At 40.5% G+C, this 17,982-nt stretch overlaps 1 protein-coding gene across 1 annotated transcript in view; it reads left to right on the top strand.

Annotated features, from left to right (window-relative positions):
- The window catches only part of LOC103771353 (spectrin beta chain, non-erythrocytic 5-like), a gene marked incomplete at its 5' end in the record, with an annotated part of 68,603 nt that overhangs the window by 34,591 nt on the left and 16,030 nt on the right, over positions 1–17,982 (top strand). The window contains 13 exons of the mRNA XM_008938646.1: positions 1,411–1,529; positions 2,172–2,286; positions 4,051–4,164; positions 6,184–6,305; positions 6,944–7,106; positions 8,850–9,038; positions 10,060–10,137; positions 11,553–11,725; positions 12,793–12,883; positions 13,515–13,661; positions 15,143–15,280; positions 16,003–16,259; positions 17,209–17,395. Coding sequence (XP_008936894.1) covers positions 1,411–1,529; positions 2,172–2,286; positions 4,051–4,164; positions 6,184–6,305; positions 6,944–7,106; positions 8,850–9,038; positions 10,060–10,137; positions 11,553–11,725; positions 12,793–12,883; positions 13,515–13,661; positions 15,143–15,280; positions 16,003–16,259; positions 17,209–17,395 — 1,893 coding nt within the window. The remainder of the gene's footprint in view (positions 1–1,410; positions 1,530–2,171; positions 2,287–4,050; positions 4,165–6,183; positions 6,306–6,943; positions 7,107–8,849; positions 9,039–10,059; positions 10,138–11,552; positions 11,726–12,792; positions 12,884–13,514; positions 13,662–15,142; positions 15,281–16,002; positions 16,260–17,208; positions 17,396–17,982) is intronic.

The following is a 17,982-nucleotide window of genomic DNA, read 5'->3' as shown; positions in this document are numbered from 1 at the left end:
TAGCAGGTCTGAGTGTTTCTCAGACCTTTCCTTTCACAGGAGAGATTACTCTGCTGATTTGCTAGCCTGAAAGCTGTGAGGAAGGTGTAGAAAGAGATATATTAGGACTTTGTGAGTGAGGTTTACTCTGATGTTCTCTTCTAGTGTTTTTTTTATTCTTTGTTTGCCTGTTATCTTGTTGCCTATTCCTGTTATGGCAGCTCCCATCTTCTGTTTCTGTTGCCTAAAAGCAGAAAGAGACAATCCTCTTCTCTGCAAAGCAGCAGTACAGATAACCCCTGGGAGAAAACCCTGACCTCCCCTTGAAAAGTTTCTTGTGACAATGAGGAAGCCCAGTCCAGGCTTCCCCACTAGACAAATCTCAGATCAGGATAGGAAGCAATCATCTTCCATTGATGGCTGCCAGATTTTCTGCTCATATTGTGTCATGTTCTGCTGCTATTATTTCCCAGGAGAGGAGACTGCAGGGTTTCTGAGGAACACCTGGCTGTCTGCTGGTTTCTTCTGTTTACTTTACAGCTGTGTAAAATAAATAAAGAACATATGGAAGCATGGACATTGGTATGGATGTAGTATAAATAAAACACAAACTGAGTCAATACTTTTATTAACAGGGTGCTGGCATCTTGCAGCTGTGCTTCTACTGCACCAGTGATTAATGTCTCCCTGCTAAGCCTGTGATTTACTGGTCTTAGAAAAACAGAGAATGTTTTTGAATCTTGGAGCAGTGTTCAGTATTGGCCATCCATCAGGCTCCAAAAGAACAATTATTTCCCTGTAGTCCAGATTATATGTACAATGTGCAAATATTATCCTTTCTGTGGCATGTCCAAGGGAAGCAAGTTGCCTCAAAGACTTGGGATACTTTTTAAAATGCAGTGATGTTGCTTTAGAAGAAAACACAATGCCATGGGTTGTCTAGGTTTCTCAATGCTCTATGGATTTTAAGCCTTTTGCTCATAGTACAGAGGTCAGTTCTGGACAGAAGCCTATCTAGAAACAACAGTGAGTGGACCTGGGAGCCACAAGTCACTACCTCTTTGACAGAGAAACAATCTGCCACACATCTGCTCCACAGCAGCCACCTGTGTGACCACCACCCATGTTTGTTCAACAAATGAGCCCCTGCTAGGATGTCTGGATTAGAAATTAAGCTCTGAGGGTCCTCGTCTGGACCTAGATCACTGTTGTATCTGTAGTCATTAATGGTCTTTCTCACCTTTACTGTCTTCTCACTGGGGACTGGTAACACCTGCAGTTGTGGCAGAGCAGACTCCATGTGTCTAAACTGTTAGGTGGTGAGGTGAAACTCTTGCTTGTTGCTGTTATTGGGTTTTTTCCACATCTCAGTGGAGAGCTCAGTCACAAGCATTTTGAACACACAGTGTTATTTCTTTTCTCCCTTTACAGGAGACAACAGTGGATGATGCTCACATCAGGTCCATCAATGCCCTGGCCATGAAACTGGAGAGACAGAACAAGGAAGAAACAAAGACAATATACGATCGCCGGAAGCAGCTCAATGAGAGGTGAGTGTCATTTTAAAGCTCTCTGTGTAAAGCAAAAAACAAGAAGGAAAGATTAGATGTCTTCCACTGGGATAAACAGAGGAATTACAACATATATTTTCTTCTTTAGCATCATGACTACCAAACATCAGACACTGGAGTTGCCTTTCAGGACTCTCAGAGCAGTTAGTCAGAAGGATTTCTAATCCATCAGGGCCAAAGTCGTGTTTCTAGTCCTGGAGGCAAATGTGCTGTTCCACAGCACTTCACACACTAGATCCATGAAGCTGAAGCACTTCCTCCTCTTCACAGAGTTGTTCAGGTGAAGTGCATATTGCTTGTGCTAATTCACAGCACAGTAGCTAGGAACCAAAAGCATGAAGAGAGAGACTGTGAGGTTATTGAGAGTTTAGGGAAACCAGATCAGTACTTTTTAGCTTTTAAACCCCATGCCATGCTGAAAACTTGGAATAAACAAAGCCATAGCTATGTTTATTATTAGCCACATTCAGGCTAATGCTTTGTCTCTGTGATGTGTCCCCTGTTGTGGGGAACTGAGGATCAGTACATAAGGCAGTTCAGAAAATCACTTAAATCTAAAACTTACTTGTGGAAATCCTCACCTCTGAAATACACCTCTAAAATATTCTTTTTCCATAAAAGGTGGAACAGCTTCCATGGTAACCTGAATGCATACAGGAAGAAGTTAGAGGGAGCCCTAGAGATTCATGCCTTAATCAGAGAAATTGATGACATCACAGAGAGAATCACAGAGAAGGTGAGTTCTCAGATTTTGGTTAACTGAAGTGAGAAAATGTTCTATTTTGCCAATAGTGATAAACCCAGGCATGCTGGTTACTAGAGAGATACTGAGCATCTAGCAGTGACCTTTAATGGGTGTCTGTAGGAAGGCTGAAATGTCATTAAACACTTTGCAGATTACCAGCTCTAAAGCATTCACACTTTGAAATATATTGTGAGAAATGACAGATTAGAGTCTGCCATAAAAGGGCATGTTGTCTTTACTTAATGAGAGGCTACAGAGAAGATGAAGCTGCATTCTGCTTGGAGGTTCACAGTGAAAAGATAAAAGTTAGTGGGTTCAAATTGCAACAGGAAAGTTCCAAATAGGTGTAAAGTGAAAAAAATCACTGGTTACCTGGAGAAACTGTGGATTCTCTGGCCTTGGAAACATTTAAATCTCAACTAGATCAGACTCTGAGCAGTCTGACCTAGCATGGCCCTACTTTGGGGAGCAGTTGGACTAGATGATGTTCAGAGATCCCTTCCAACCTAAATTATTCTGTGGTTCTGTGATTCTACTTCATGGTCTCTAGTAAAATCGTATTGCTTGTTAAATAGTACTTTTATTATTAGGTTACTAGTTGCTATATCCAAAGCAGTCAACCAAGGTTTCTTCCACAGTGAGTAGAAAGAAGCAGGGACCTCTAGAGCTCAGTGTGTCTGACCTGTATTAGATGTCCTTTTGAGAATGAGATAAATCATGCTCCAGCAGTAATTCCTTCTTTCCACTAGCTGTAAGAAGAATTAGACAAGTAATTAAGCTGCAGCATCTTCAGTTCTGTAGACAACTGCATGTGGTCTGGTAATTCCTTCCACAAGAAAGGATCATAGCAAGGTGCAGTGTGTAGAATATATAACTAAGAAGCTGAGGGTCCTGTGTCTAATTTTTTTTTTGCTGTGTACTCTCCTTCAGAGAATACTGAGCCAAGTCTCTCCTGGATACCAAAAGCCAGTTATCTGAGCTACCATAGAGCTTTTTCTGAATTATCTACTTAGCTTGAATGTAGCAATTTCTAGCGTTCCAAATTCAAAGCTAGTTCATTCAACACTGGCTCACATCTCTCTCCCTGCTGTGCAATGCTGACATATTAAATATGCAACTTTGAGAAGTTGTAGAAAAAATTTCAGTCATTCAGAAAATAGAGATTAAAATGCCTGTCCTGGGTTATAATTTTGAGATTAATAGAAGAAAAAGGCTATATAAAACCTAATTATTTAATCCACATAGCTAATACTAATTTAACTATAAGTCAGTAGGGAAATACAAAGTGGTACTACTTAAGCTTACAATGCTTTTTCAGCTTTTTATAGTAACTTTTATGAATGTATTTCTTCATTGTAGGGGATTTCATCTCTGGTAGGATTCTGAGGGTCAATTTTATTTCCCTTATCTACATAAAAGACACTTGAAAATTTCTGTGCCACGATTTAATGGGAAATGTTTAGTATATGGGAAAAAAAGGGAGAAGAAAGATTGAGAAATGCAGGGAAGTATTCCTGTCTTTGTTTTATATATGAATAGCCAGAGGCACCTTAAGTAGTCTTGCAACTGTTCAAGGAGTTGTGAATTCTTCTTCCATCTCTGTAAGGAGTGCAGGCAAGGTGCCTTGTTGATATTTAAAAAGACCATAAGAACATTCAGGTGGCAATACAAAGAAGTGAAGGAGACTATTTGGAAGAATTAAGATGTGACCCTTTTGTCATCCTCACTATTTGTACATCCTGCTGCTCCCTCCAGAGTGTACTGATACAAGCCTTGGACTATGGGAAAGACATGGAAAGTGTGGAAAACCTGATCCGAAGGCATGAAGAGATGGAGAGAGAAATCAGTGTTATTAAGTCCAAAATGGAGGTAAGAAAAGGGGAAGTAGAGAGGATACTGTAAAAAAGTTAATTTTTGCTTCTTGGGAACACAATGCAAAGATCAGTGTGACTTTTCAGATTCATTAGGATGAGCTGCAGTGCAATGCAAATGCAGCACACATTTCTTCTCAGTAAAATACCATCCTGCTCAATCCTACTTTATCACATCAAATATTATTCTTCATGATGAACCAAGAACAGAAGTCCCTTTTTAACATGTCAGCTGCTTCTTCCTCATCTACAAGCCAGATTAGAATGTCTTATATCTTCAGGAAAGTGTGGAGTCCAAATTTACCTCTCCATCTTTCCCCCACTTTCTGCACTGACTTAAACCAAAATCACGACTCCAGTTCTGTTTAGATTTAAGTTTTAAAATTTAAAATTCAGAACCCACGCTGCATGTAGTTTTCTGACACTTTTCAGACATCAAGACCAGCAATCTTAGGTTGAAATCTGCTTGCCTGATCAGCTCTGGCTTTTGTAAAATGGTCAGTTAGCAGCATGGAGGACTAATCTTGAGCATTAAATGTGAATCTGAGCTTCTATATAATTGCACATAATTGAGGGCTGGAAACCCTCTGCTCTGAGGACAGGCTGAGAGAGTTGGGATTGTTCAAACTGGAGAAGATAAGTCTACAGAGAGACCTTATTGCAGCCATTTAGTACTTAAAGGGGGTCTGTAAAAAAGATGGGGACAGTCTTTTTAGAAGAGCCTGTTGCAATAGGTCAAGGGGTGATGGTTTTAAACTAAAAGAGGGAAGGTTTAGCCTAGACACAAGGAAAACATTTGTTATGATATGGGTGGTGAAACACTAGCATGGGTTTCCCAGAGAGGTGGTGGATGTCCCATCCATGTAAATGTTCAAGTTCAGGTTGGCCAGGGCTCTGAACAACCTGCTTGAGTTGAAGATATCCCCACTCACTGCAGAGCAGTTCAACTAGATGGCCTTTAAAGGTCCCTTCCAACCAAACCATTCTATGATCCTATGGTATTTTTAATAAAAAGAAATCTTTTCAGCTGAACCACAGTAGTAGAAATCCTGACAGCCTCTCACATTTTTCACTGTTGGCCAGAGTATTAAACCTTTTCATATACAAAATGCTTTTGCAAACTTTCTCTAAACTTTTTCTTCACAATAGTATGCAAATGGTGACAGGGTGTGTGATACCTTCACACACTGTGACTTTGTTAGGTAGTTCTCATATCCAACGTGGGTGATTACAAGTCAGTGTTCCACAAATAGCATTAGCAAGGCTGTATGGGGGAGTGCTGCATGGAAACAAAGATGACAGAAGTTTGGGGGTTTTCTGATGCTGCAACAAATACCATGTACAAAGTATAGTATCTGTACTGTTCATATGGATTAAAACCAGTCTGGCATATTCTCCTTTCTGCATAATTAAAATTCTTCATTTTCATCAGTTTGATGGAATTTTACAAGATCCACTTGTTTAGTTGGTTTAGTCAATGAACCCCAACTTTAAAGCTGAGTTGGTGAGTGTTCATTACTGTTTATTAGACTGTGTTGAGGAAACCAGTATCAACTAGAAGTTGACAATGAAAATAATGTTTTGATGCTGCTGTTAGCTGAAACAGATAAAAACAATTCTTGAGTCTTCTGAAAGGCAAATCTGGTTGCTTCTGTGTGCTGCCATATTGGCATAGCTTTCATTACCCATCTTAATTAGATTAAGATAATAGAGATTACAATTAATCCTTCATTTTCATGCACATTTGTCCCTATTCTGCAAAATTAATTGCAGATGAGCATTTGTGCATGTGAAGAGACTCACACATCTCTTTCTTCACGTGCACAATTGCTCACAAATGCATGAATTTTTTGTATATATAACAAGTCCCTTTGTAGATTTCATTATTGGAATTTAAGTACCTGCTTTTGAAAACTGGGATCTTAAAATTAACTACTTTTCCTGCAAGGCAACCTCAGGAATGAATATAAGCACATATATTTGGCACAAGTTCACCCCACTGTAAATCTCTTTTCAGCCATTGGAACTGGAATGTTTCCGCCTTTCCACAAGGAACCCATCCATTAATGACAAACTGACTATGAAGAAACAGGAGATGAAAAACAACTGGCTGCGACTCCAGGGACAGGCCAAACAAAGGTAAAGAATTCTAGTGGTCTGAATATCTCTCAGCAGGAGCAAAGGTGCTCTCTAGGGTCTCAAATCTACTTGCCAGGGGTCTTTTAGAAGGTTTTGATGATCCTTTACAAAGATTATACAGGCAGTTAAGACACCTGCATTGGAACAAGTGTGACTTGGTGCAAGAAAAGTTCCACTGATGTGACTTTGGAAAAAATAATACAATGATTTTGTGGCTTATCCCACTACATAATGTTACTAAAATGCCTTCAGACTACCAGAGTAAATCTATCATGAAACCTTTGTGAAAGATGTATTTCTGGATGGTTCTAGAAGACTTTTTTTTTTTTCTTGAATCTTTCCAAAACAAGAAAGGCTCAGGCCTGAGCTGTAATCATTGCTGGAAGCAACAGCTATGAAGGCTTTTTTACCTCTCTTGTCCTAATTGAACAGATGTAGAAAATAAGGTAAGCACCTTGTCTCCAAGGCAATGTGCATCTCCTGTGATTTGAGGACTGTTAAGAACTCTAAGGGAAAGCTGGGAGGCTTGAGTTCAGCTCCTTTGGCTTCTCCTAGGATACCTTCCTCTGCAAATGGGGAGGAAGGGGCAAGTAGGTAATTCTGTGTTGATTAACACTGAACTGCACATTGTGTGGCAGGAAGGAGAAGCTGGCAGCCTCCTATCAGCTGCAGAAGTTCAACTTGGAGATGAAGGAGATTCTAGACTGGACCCAGAACATCAGAGGCTTAATGGAAGCAGGGGGGCTTCCTAAAAGTGCAAATGAAGCAGAAAGCATGATTGAGGAGCATCAGGACAGAAAGGCAAGTATCAACATTGCTTCCAACTGAACACACTGGAAGTGTTTCCCATGAGAATTAATTGCTGCAGACACAGAACTTTGCTGCAGGCATCTGTCAATAACATGATGACTATTTTTAATAACAGGCTTCAATAGCACAAGTTACCTATGTATTGACAGAACTCTATCCCATGGGCTGTTTGGCATGTTGTGGCTCTGCAAAAAGTCTCAGAAAGCCCCATTAGCTTTCACCAGTGCCCTTGTCCAACCCTGTAGGTAAAAAGCTGGATGAGTACCAAAACATGCTCACTGCCAGTATCTTTATTTGAATTGCCAAAAAGTTAATGCCAGTTAATCCTGCCATTGGATGACACTGCACATTCAGTTCTGAAAAACTTCCTATCCCAGTACTAATTACCCCACAATCTATTAGTGGCTAATTTGGCTAATATTTTTGGTGGATTTCCTAAAAGGAGTGATTTTTCCCAAGCATCAAAGCTATCTTTCAGCTGTTGTGTTACCTCTCCTTTGCAGTCATGTTACCTTTTCTAAAAATCATATTCCCACAATCATGACTAAAATCCAGTGCTTTGTGGGTCCCATTATTAGCATAAGTAGTTTGTACATTATGGTTCATTTCCTAGACTTGAATGTAGCATGAAGCACCTGAAGTTCCCCTCCTTTTTCAGTCTTCCATTTTAACAATGCTCTCTCATGTTTACAGACTTCACTATAGTTTTATTAGTAATTCTTTGTCACAATAGAAATACCCCAAATTGTTGATGTAGTGTACTCCAAATTTAGGTGGTAGCAAGATGCCTCTAATATCTGTTAGTAAGGAATCCAAATGGCTTTAAGGAGACAGTCACAAAGAAAAGGAGGAATCCAGGCAATATATGCTTTTGTATTGGGTTGAATAAACTAAAATTAAAAGCACAACAAGAAAAAAATGAGGGTTTTTTTTCTTTCAGGTTAGTGGCTCAAACCAAAGTCCTAAGGACAGACTAGAGTTGAACACAAGGTGCTACTCTGAATAAAACCAACAGAATTGCTATCTCACAGCTGTCTTATCTATGACTGGGCGACACCATCCCCCCAAAAGCCCTAAAACCTAAACCTGTCTAATTTCAGACATGTAATAGCACATGACATAGTTTTTAAGATGATTTAATACAAGGCAGTATTTCAGCTCATGGTTATTTTTGTTTTCAAATCATTTACATTAGGAATTCCACATTCAATTTGCAGGGGTCATACTTGCTTATAATATTTTCACCTTCAGGATTCAGTATATAGGCATAACTCATAATTCAGACCAGGTGAAAAAGTCAAATATATTTCATTTTAGCACCACAAAATAAAGCAAAACAGTGGGTTTTAAGGTAATAATCTGATACCAACTTAATTGACTGGAGAGGAAAAATTCTAGGCATTGCTTCTCAGAACTAACTTTATGTAGGAAGGCTGGTGGGGGGATATGGTATTATGGATGTTCAAAACTGTTACATTTATATCTAAGCATTTTCTAATTTTGTAGGATTTGTAGGAGACCAGTTGTTCTTAGAGAAATAAAGTCATATATTGCCCACCTTTCTTTTCGCGTAGGCAACTCTGTGTTCTTTCAGTAGTAGTTCAAAGATGAATGATTTTCCATACAAATATTAGTTTTGGAAAGTTACAGCCCATACTCTTCCCCTTAAGGCTTGTATTCCACATAACTAGCATTCCAGAAACCCTTGACATCAACCTTAGTAATATATTTTAGGAGGAGATTGAAGCACGAGTGGAAACATTCAACTATCTCAGTAACTATGGTCAAGAACTTGCCAGTTCTGGTCACTATGCAACCCCTGAGATTCACCAGTCCCTCTCCAGACTACAGCAAGCCTGGTCTGAATTGATCCAAGCATGGCAGGAGCAACATATAAAATTGTTTCAAGCACAAGATTTACAGGTGAGTAGAAAGACATTCACCAGAGAATGCACATGCCACTTACAACCTTCCTCAAACAGCAAAGCTTTAAGATAGTATAAGGAAGGATATGTCAATAATACCCAGCATTTAAGGCATATGTCACTGGTTTCATAAGGCATGCTGAGGGCCAAGCACATTCAGTGGTGGCAGGACTTTTAGAAATTCTACTTTTACAAATCAAATAAATTTCTGTGGAATATGTGCTCATTTTTCAATATATAGTCATTTTTCAATGACTATAAAACAGCAAATCTGGTCAAACTCTCATGCAGCTGGCAGAAGGCACATACTTAAAATGGAACATCACCACTCTACCAAATTCTGTAACCTCCCAAAAAAACCCATGCAAGCAGGCAAGTATTTGAAAAAAAATCTGAAAAAAAAAAAAATTACCATGGACAGAATACTATATTTTTCCTTGGCTTTTTTTTTTCTAATAAAAAACTAGTTTGGCTGCAGTTTTCCAGAAATACTTCCCTGTAACAGTCATCTCACTTAAAAATTTCTGCTCAAATAGCTTGCTGGCAAAAGTTAGCACTAACTGAAGTGGAGTTTTTGCAATGGAGAATGTCAAGTACCTTAAATAACAACTGCTGCTACTAGTCCCATCAAAAAACTTCATACATATGAGAAATCAAACTATATGGTAAGGGCTGCTTTCATGTTTCTTTATGGATTACATCCTATTTATTTCATGTACTATGTTACCACTCTTTTTTTTGGCCAGTGATCTTACACAGCAATCACTACACTATTAGCAAACAAGCTGCAAGTACTTGTAGCCTATGTATTAGACAAAAAAGAAACAAATCTGTTATATAGGAGAAGGTTATAATAATAATACATGTGTGGGATTTGTAGCATCTAATGCTTAGTCATCCAGTGCTATGCAGGTAATTTTTGGAACAGCCCTGGAAGTTTGGTTTTCAGCATACTCTGACAGAATTAGAATTTGACTCTGTTTTACACCATGTTTACAACTGTTTTTTCTCCTATACAGAAATTCTATGGCTATGTGGAACGGACTGAGAGCTGGCTCAGCAGCAAGGAGGCTTTCCTAGCTAATGAGGATTTAGGGGTAGGTGCCCTGAGCAATTCCAGTTCTCTCTACAGTCTTTCTGGAGGAAAGGGAACTGTGAAGTGTGATGACGTGCTCTGAACCTTCCTGTCATCCTCCTTCTGAAGTTACTGCTCCCTCTTGTTGACAGTTTGGGATCAGATTTCTTTCCTTGATACTTTACCCAGGGTAGGATTCTCAGCCCCAAGAGTAATGAAACAGTCCAACTGCTCCAGTTATAGCAGGAAAGTGAGACAGCATCTCTGTAACTGGTCATGTCTGACCCACTTTTATTTGCCAGCAGTGTGCACGTCACCACTGTTGTCATTGCTGACATACCCAGTGTAGCTTTAAATTATCTACCTCAGGTACCAGTACCAGTGCAATAACTGAAACTACAAGCTGCTGCATGGGTTTTACATCCAGCATCCTACATGGCTTTTACATCTGGTGCTTGGCTTACCCTGCACCTTGTGTAGGTAGTGCTACCAGATTTGTCTCTGCAGGAACTACAATTTCATTTCAGAGTTCAGTGTAGATATAACTGGCATAAATGGCATGAAAAATATAGAATACTAGTGGCTGATATCCTTAATTTTCAGCCTGGACATATGTATTTACAGTCCCTTCACTGAAGTATATGAGTCTTAGAAGGAGCCATGAGTTTTCCACTTGTATTTCTCAGCAATGTAGAGAAAATGTTCTGTGAGTACTTTCCCTTCCAATGACTCAAGTAAGCACCTAGGAGTTTAGATGTTTTTTTCTGACCCATTTGATGTAGCTTTATTGCTTCCTTGAGAATAGTGGGAAAGCAGAGTTTATTGTGGTAACAACACTTTGACACCACTGATTCTAAAATTAAAAGTGCAGAGGGGTGCTGAAAAGAGAACTCTGAGTCATTAAGCTTGAGATTCACAAATGTTACAAGTCAAATGCTGTATTTCTCTCCAGATTGACTCTAATGTCAGACTTCAGCCTTCAAATTCAAATCTGGATCTGAGCACTTCCAAATTCCATGAGTTGAAACCAAGGCTCTAATTTTAATCTCTTTATGTGACATATTTGTTCAGTCTGATCTCAGGTTGTCATCCCACATTTGCTTCTAAAATAGCATCTGTCTTAAGATAGATTTATGATTAGGAGCTGATGATGCTTTATCTCTTTAGAAGTGATATGTTCTGTGCAGCATGACAATATGCTGGAGAAGCTAAGCATCCAGCAGTTCAGTTCTGACCTTGAAATAATGGCCTCAGACCATTCATAGAACATTATTTAGGTCCCTAGTCTCAGATTCTATGCCAATATATTTCAAAAACAAATACATTTTCTTGACAGCTTGCAAATGTGGGGTAAATACCATTTAGCTTCTGTGTTATCAGTGTTGTGGATGGAAAAACACTGACTGAAAGCACCTTCCCTTTGTTGATTTGTTGCAGGACTCCTTGTCTAGTGTGGAGAGCCTACAGCGAAAACATGCACAGTTTGAAAAAGCCTTAGAAGCTCAGATGGAGAAAATTGATGAGATGGCTTCATTTGCTCAGCAGCTAACCCAGAACAAGCACTATGACTCTGACAACATCACCAACAGATGCCAGGCTGTTTTGAGGAGGTGAAGTCAAACACTTCCCATGCCAGCCACTCATTTCTTTTGTGATAAGACTCTCCCTAATGTGACTAATAGCTCTTAGAAATTTAAGAGAACCATAAACTGGTTTGCATTTATTCAGCTTTGTGCATTGCACTGTGGTCTTGCCAAATTGGCCTGAGTCTGGTCAATATTTCATTAGGAGGTTTCCAAAGTACAGCTAAGTGAAGGGGGAGCAGGATTCAGAAAAAGGCAGTTTTCCTATATTGTGTATTACAGGCCTGGCCCTAGGGATAGTGCTGCAAACAAAACAGAAGCCTGCTGTGACATTGAATACTTCTTTGTCATTAAATACCCTCAGGAAAGGTTATTTGTTACACAACTGCTTTTTCTCTGCTCTAATGGGGCTGATCTTAAAGGCCTGCTCAATTTATCTATTAGGGCGTTTGAAGTTTTTTCTAATCAGATCTTGCCCTTTCTTGTGGATTACTTTCTTTTAGCATGATGCATGTTGTTCATCTTAAAAAAGAAGAAAAAGCTGACAGTAGAAGCAGTTGTAGTCATTGCTACAGCAGATTAAAAGATATGCATAATATTTACAATGACAGATTGGAGATCCCTTACAATTAAATTGAATATATCAATTTCTTAATATGATCAAACTATCTCATGCCTGAATTAATGTGAATAAAGTGCTGCAGGTCCACATTTGGAAAAATGATGAAAGGAGAATGTAGCTTTGGTTTATCACTGACAAATACCATCATACTCACAGGCTTCCCATAGAAGAAACATTCTAAGTTTATATTCTCTTGTACCCTGAAAGGCAATAATGGTGATTCTTGGAGGCAGATATCACATATACAGAATTTAATTGTGCTTTAAACATATTTATCTCCTAGTAATCCTTCCTATAGTGTCCTGAGAATCTTCTCTGGCAGTCCAAATCATGGGAGGCTGCATATTATGGACATTTCTCTCCTGGAGAATGGAGGATTAGATGATGTGTATTTTAGAGATGAAAATTGAAGCCCCTTATCCTATTTAATTCTCACCGTGGCTTTTACCTCACACATCTGTCTTCATCTCAGAAAAGAGAAGCTGCTGGAGAATGCTGCTACTCGCAGACATCTGCTAGAGGAATCAAGGCTCCTTCAGAAGTTGCTGAGGAATTCCTTTGAGGTACAATTACACAGGGTTAATGGTATTCTAGTTTCTTAAAACATACTGTGCTGCATAGATCAAATCCCTGAATGGATTTGCTGTGAGAAAAATCAAGGAACTAAGTCTGGAATAAGATGATATTGGGAAAGATGAGGATAAGACTGAAGGAACATTTTTCAGCTTTCATGTCACAGCTTCCCTTCTGTCACCAGATGAAAGATCTGACATTGGACATCAGAAAAATGCAGAAGAAACAAATGCATTAAAAGGGAATGTGCCACCATTTTAAAACTCATGGGAAGAGAGTTCTTTTCCTGTGAGATACTGCCAGTGGGTTAGAAATAGGGAGATAATTTCCCTCTGTCCCCCATGCCTACGTGTACATGCACACGTGCCCGTGCACCTTCTCACTGCACCAGGACTGTCTCATGGAGACAGCCCCTTTCCAGGCAACAGTGCTGGTAAACACAGATACAGGGGTGACTCCATTAGGAAAGACAGGAGGAGCTTAGGGAAGCAGAGCCTCAGAAGGACAACTCCTTTGTGCCCTCACTCACTAGTCCCATGTTTTATACATTTTAGAGGAGAGTCTGACAGGTAGGGAGTGAAGAAACACTGAAGGTTTTATCTACTTCTTTCCTCCCCAAAGGTGGCTGCCTGGATGAATGAGAAGAACAGCATTGCCCAGGATGACAGCTGGAAGGATCCAAGCAATCTGCAGACCAAGCTGCAGAAGCACCAGACTTTCCAAGCAGAGATCATGGCCAATAGAAATCGCCTGGACTCCATCAAATCTGTGAGAGAAGTGGGGTACATGGCAAGGGTGGGCAACTGGCATGAGAGACTCTGCAGGCAGTCTGAGTTACAACGATCTCAAGCAAGCAAGGGGGAGCCACTGTCCCCTCACTGCCACTGTTCACGTTGTCTCCAAGGGGACTGGGAAGCTTACACTTTTAATCCCTCAAGAACTTTGTGTCCATTGGCCTCTTTCAACTTCCCTCTTACTGTCTAGTGTGAGCTTGCTGGCTATATTCACTGGGCTAGCTGATTGCATATACAACTTCAACAAGTCAGATGTATCCAAGAAAACAATCAAGAAGAGTTTGCAAGTGTTGCCTTTGCAGAGAGTTGCTAGTAGGAGAGAAGGGAGGCAAGTCTGACAAGCTTTGTCAGATACTTGGCAGAAGCTGTGATCAGATGACGACTTTGGAAGGACAGACTGTTACATGTTTATTAACCTTATTTTCAGCACAGTGCTTACTAGCTGGTTTTTGCCATGGATAACTAAACATTAAGGGCAGATTCCCTCCTCAGACTCATCTGCACCCAGTACTGCACAACATATATTTAACAAAACCAAACCCCTCTGTATTGTCTGCACACAGAGGAGTTAAAAGTTTGGTTGTTTTGTTACAGGGTGGTGTTACAACTCTCTCTAAACTAATTTGTTTTTAAAGAGTTGTTTGCACAATCCCTTTCTCATTAATTCTTGGTGCTCTGTCTTTTTTATTGGTAATAGCTTTCCTTCCTATTTAGATGAGAATAAACATTTACTGGCCTGGTATATTATCTTTCTCACCATGCTTCCTTTTCCCCACTGCAAGATGTAGAAATACCTCAGTTTATCTTTCTAAAGCAAAATTTATCCCAGCTGAAGGATATACCTCCAGACTCTGCTACATGATGGAGGTCTTGATGTGCCCCCTCTCCTTCTGCCAACCTGTTCTTCATCTGCAACTCAAGGATTAGAAATGCAGATAGACTTCTATTGCATAATACAGTGATATAACATTACATGATTAAAAGTGGGTTTATTAACTCATATAGTGGTTCAGTTGTATGAGTTGGTTCTCTCTTAGCACATAAGGAAGGGAATACAAAAGGACAGGCAACTGTGCAATCTCAAACAGAATGTGGGACATCACAGAAAAAAATGAGTGCTTGCAAACCAGGCTCCCTGCCAGTTTCAGGCACTGTAGCTGTTGCATAACAAAGATTCCCCTTACTCTTTGTCTTCTAATATTGTCTTCTAGCATTTCAAATAATTCTAGGGGCCAGAAAACCAGGAAAATCTACCACTGCCCTAGTTTCAATAAGAATTTTGCCTTTGTCTGCTTTTTCTTTGTCTCTGGAGCCTCTACTGTTATGTCAGGAAGTGATGGCTGCAGCCAGCCCTTTATGTAGCAGTGCCAGTAGACTTTGTTTATGGAGGCAAAAGTTATATATTCTGGTGCATTCAGCAAAGGAAGAAAACTTTGACTGTTTTTTCTGCTGTAGGAAGGGGAGAAGATGCTCCGTGAGAGGCACTATGCCCCTGAAGCCATTCAGTCCAGACTCCAAGAAATGGAAGAGCTGTGGGAGGAGCTGCTAGCAAGTTGCCAGGACAAATGGGCCAAGCTGCAGGATGCTTACAAGGTAATACAGGGATGCCAGTGGTTTGGCCTTGGTGTCAATTCCAGAGGCAGCATGGCTGCCTTGCTACACATCTCATCTATGAGTGTGTCACTTGATACTAACCATCCTGACTCCTTAAGAGCATCAGAGCAAAGAAACCACCAAGTGTGGACTGATTGAATGGAATTGACAGAGAGTTGGAGATCCCTATGGAGCAAAAAGGATTTGTAGACTGTGTTCCCTCCTGCTTTCTGCTGCTGGGTTAGATCAGAATTCCAGAGAGGGGTACTGAGGGAAAATGTGTTCACTCATATGTCAACTCTGCTTCTGTCCCAGTGCCATTTTTCTCCAACACATTGAGAAAGAAGCCCACAGCTGATTTTCAGTCTTCTAGCTCCAGCCACATGACTTCTCATGACTGTGAGTTTTGCATGGGCTATCAGACACTCTGTGGGCATAAAACAGAGCTCTCCCTTTCAATGGATCCCTTTTAAAGTTCTGTGTCCACCATTTCTATTTGTGCAACAGAAGTAAGATAAGCTCTTGATGGTCTCTGCATCTGTTCTTGTGTTCACTCTGACAGAATTCTCTTTCCTGATATGACAGTGGTCCGAATGAATAGTTTGCTGAGCATGGGAAGTTTCTCCATGTTTGTGTGTAATTCTTACTGCAAGTGGTCAAGATTTTTGTATCATATTCTGTCCTAAAGTTTTAAGTGACCTTTTCCTCTTGCTTGTTCTCAGGGCCTTAATTTTCAACGAAGTATAGAGGATATAGAGAAATGGTTGGATGATGTGGAAAATGAGTTGAAAGCTCCATATAGTACTGATGACCTGGTGGTTTTGGACAGTCATCTGAAGAAACAAGAGGAACTGGAGGAAGATATTGCTGCCCACAGGGACCGGCTGCAAGCACTTGTGGTCACAGTTCAGCAGTTCCAGAAGGAGAAACATTTCCTTGCTGATGAGCTAGAAGAGAGAGTGGATCAACTGGTGCAGAGGTGTGTGAGTGCCTGTCCTGCCTCCTGCCATGTTTTTCCTGTTTTTATCAGCCTTTTTCTTTTCTGCATATTATTGTCTTTCCTTCTTATCCTGGTTTGAGGATATTCCTGAGAATAGAGCTGGTTCTGTTCAGTGATTTTACTTTTTAGCTAAAGCTCTTCTAATTAACTGTACTGTCTGAAGTTAGCAGCACATTTTTGCAGTGTGTCTGCTTTTAGCAGTAACAACACTCCATGTTTAGAGTTACTGCCAGGGATTGGTGTGCAGACCAAGGTCACTGCTAAGCTTGTGTACCACATGGAGCAGGGCAGAAAGTAAAGCCACACCTGTGGGGAGGAGTGGACAAGGCAAGTGACCCTAAAATTCACCAGTGGGGTATTCCATCCCATATCCCTCATATTCAGAATAAAAGCTGAAGGGTCATGAGGGTCAAGCCCTTCCATCTCCCTTCTGCCTTCTTGCTCACCTTTGCTGCTCCTGCAATGGCTGGCATCCAAGGAGGACTTCATCCATCTTCCCTTTCATCCTGAATCCTGTGTTCCTGAACTGAGTTCCAGAATCCAGCTCCTGTCTGTGGCTGAGTCCAGCCTGGGACTTTTTACCCAGGGCTGCACCCCAGCCAGAGGTGACAGTGACGTGTTGCCATTGGAGGGAGCTGGTTTTGATACCAGCTTTGTATAGATTTGTACATATTCTATTTTATTATCATTAGTAGTAGTAGTAGTATTAAAGCAGTTTTGTTTTCTAATTGATAAGTCTCTCTCTCCCTTATTCCCCTTCTCTTTCGTTTTTTGGGGGGAAGAGAGCTAACAGAGAGCATCTCTTACAGGTCTGGGGGCAGCCCTAACCCCAAACTGTGACACTTCTCTACGTCATTCTGAAAAAAAAGTTTTCCACTCATTCCTTATTAATCTGCAGTCCTCACTGAGTTCCTTTTAAAACCTGCAGATACAAAAGGCTACGTGATCCTCTGCAGGAGAGACGTGGGAGTCTGGAGGCAAGCAGGCTGCAGTACCAGTTCTTCCAAGATGTTGATGAGGAGTTGGCTTGGATTCATGAGAAGCTCCCCATGGCTTCCTCCAAGGATTATGGCCAATCTCTGGCAACTGTTCGGAGTCTACAAGAAAAGCACCAGGTAATTGTCACGTGAGAACAATTCTCAGTCCTCAGAAGCAAATAGGGAACATGGTATTAAATTTGCCTCTGGCCAACTTCATTTGCTGTGCTTTGGCTAACAGGGATGATGCAAAGGATTATTCTTATCCTTGTCTGATAATGATGAAGGATAAAATATCCATTTTTCACAGGATATGTCCATGACTTGGCAACATATGGGATTCTGTGCTGCTTATCATTGCAGTGCTGTAGGTACCACATCACATGATTTTTATAGGTACATTGTCTCTTTCTGTGAACTGAGTTCAAAACCTGGCCATTGCAATACAAAATAGAATTTACCCACTGTTGTGCATGCTGCCATAGTTTCTTTGGGCAACAGATCTCCTTACAGGTATCCTTTGAAACCCAGTAATCCAAGCATCCAAGCAAACTCATTGCTCAGATGTCTCAGCATGGGCTCCCAGGAAAATATCTTTCCCCAAAACTCTTACTGCTCTGAAGGGAGGGAGTTAGCAGGATATTGTGATGATCCTTAGCTGACCTTCATTCCAGTGGTAACTTTCAAGATAGATGCTGAATTATTTCACAAGGTTCAGATGGGCT

Source organism: Merops nubicus, unplaced genomic scaffold (genome assembly GCF_000691845.1).
Source record: "Merops nubicus isolate BGI_N331 unplaced genomic scaffold, ASM69184v1 scaffold3554, whole genome shotgun sequence".
NCBI lineage: Eukaryota > Metazoa > Chordata > Aves > Coraciiformes > Meropidae > Merops > Merops nubicus.
This window is presented reverse-complemented; position numbering and strand designations above follow the sequence as displayed.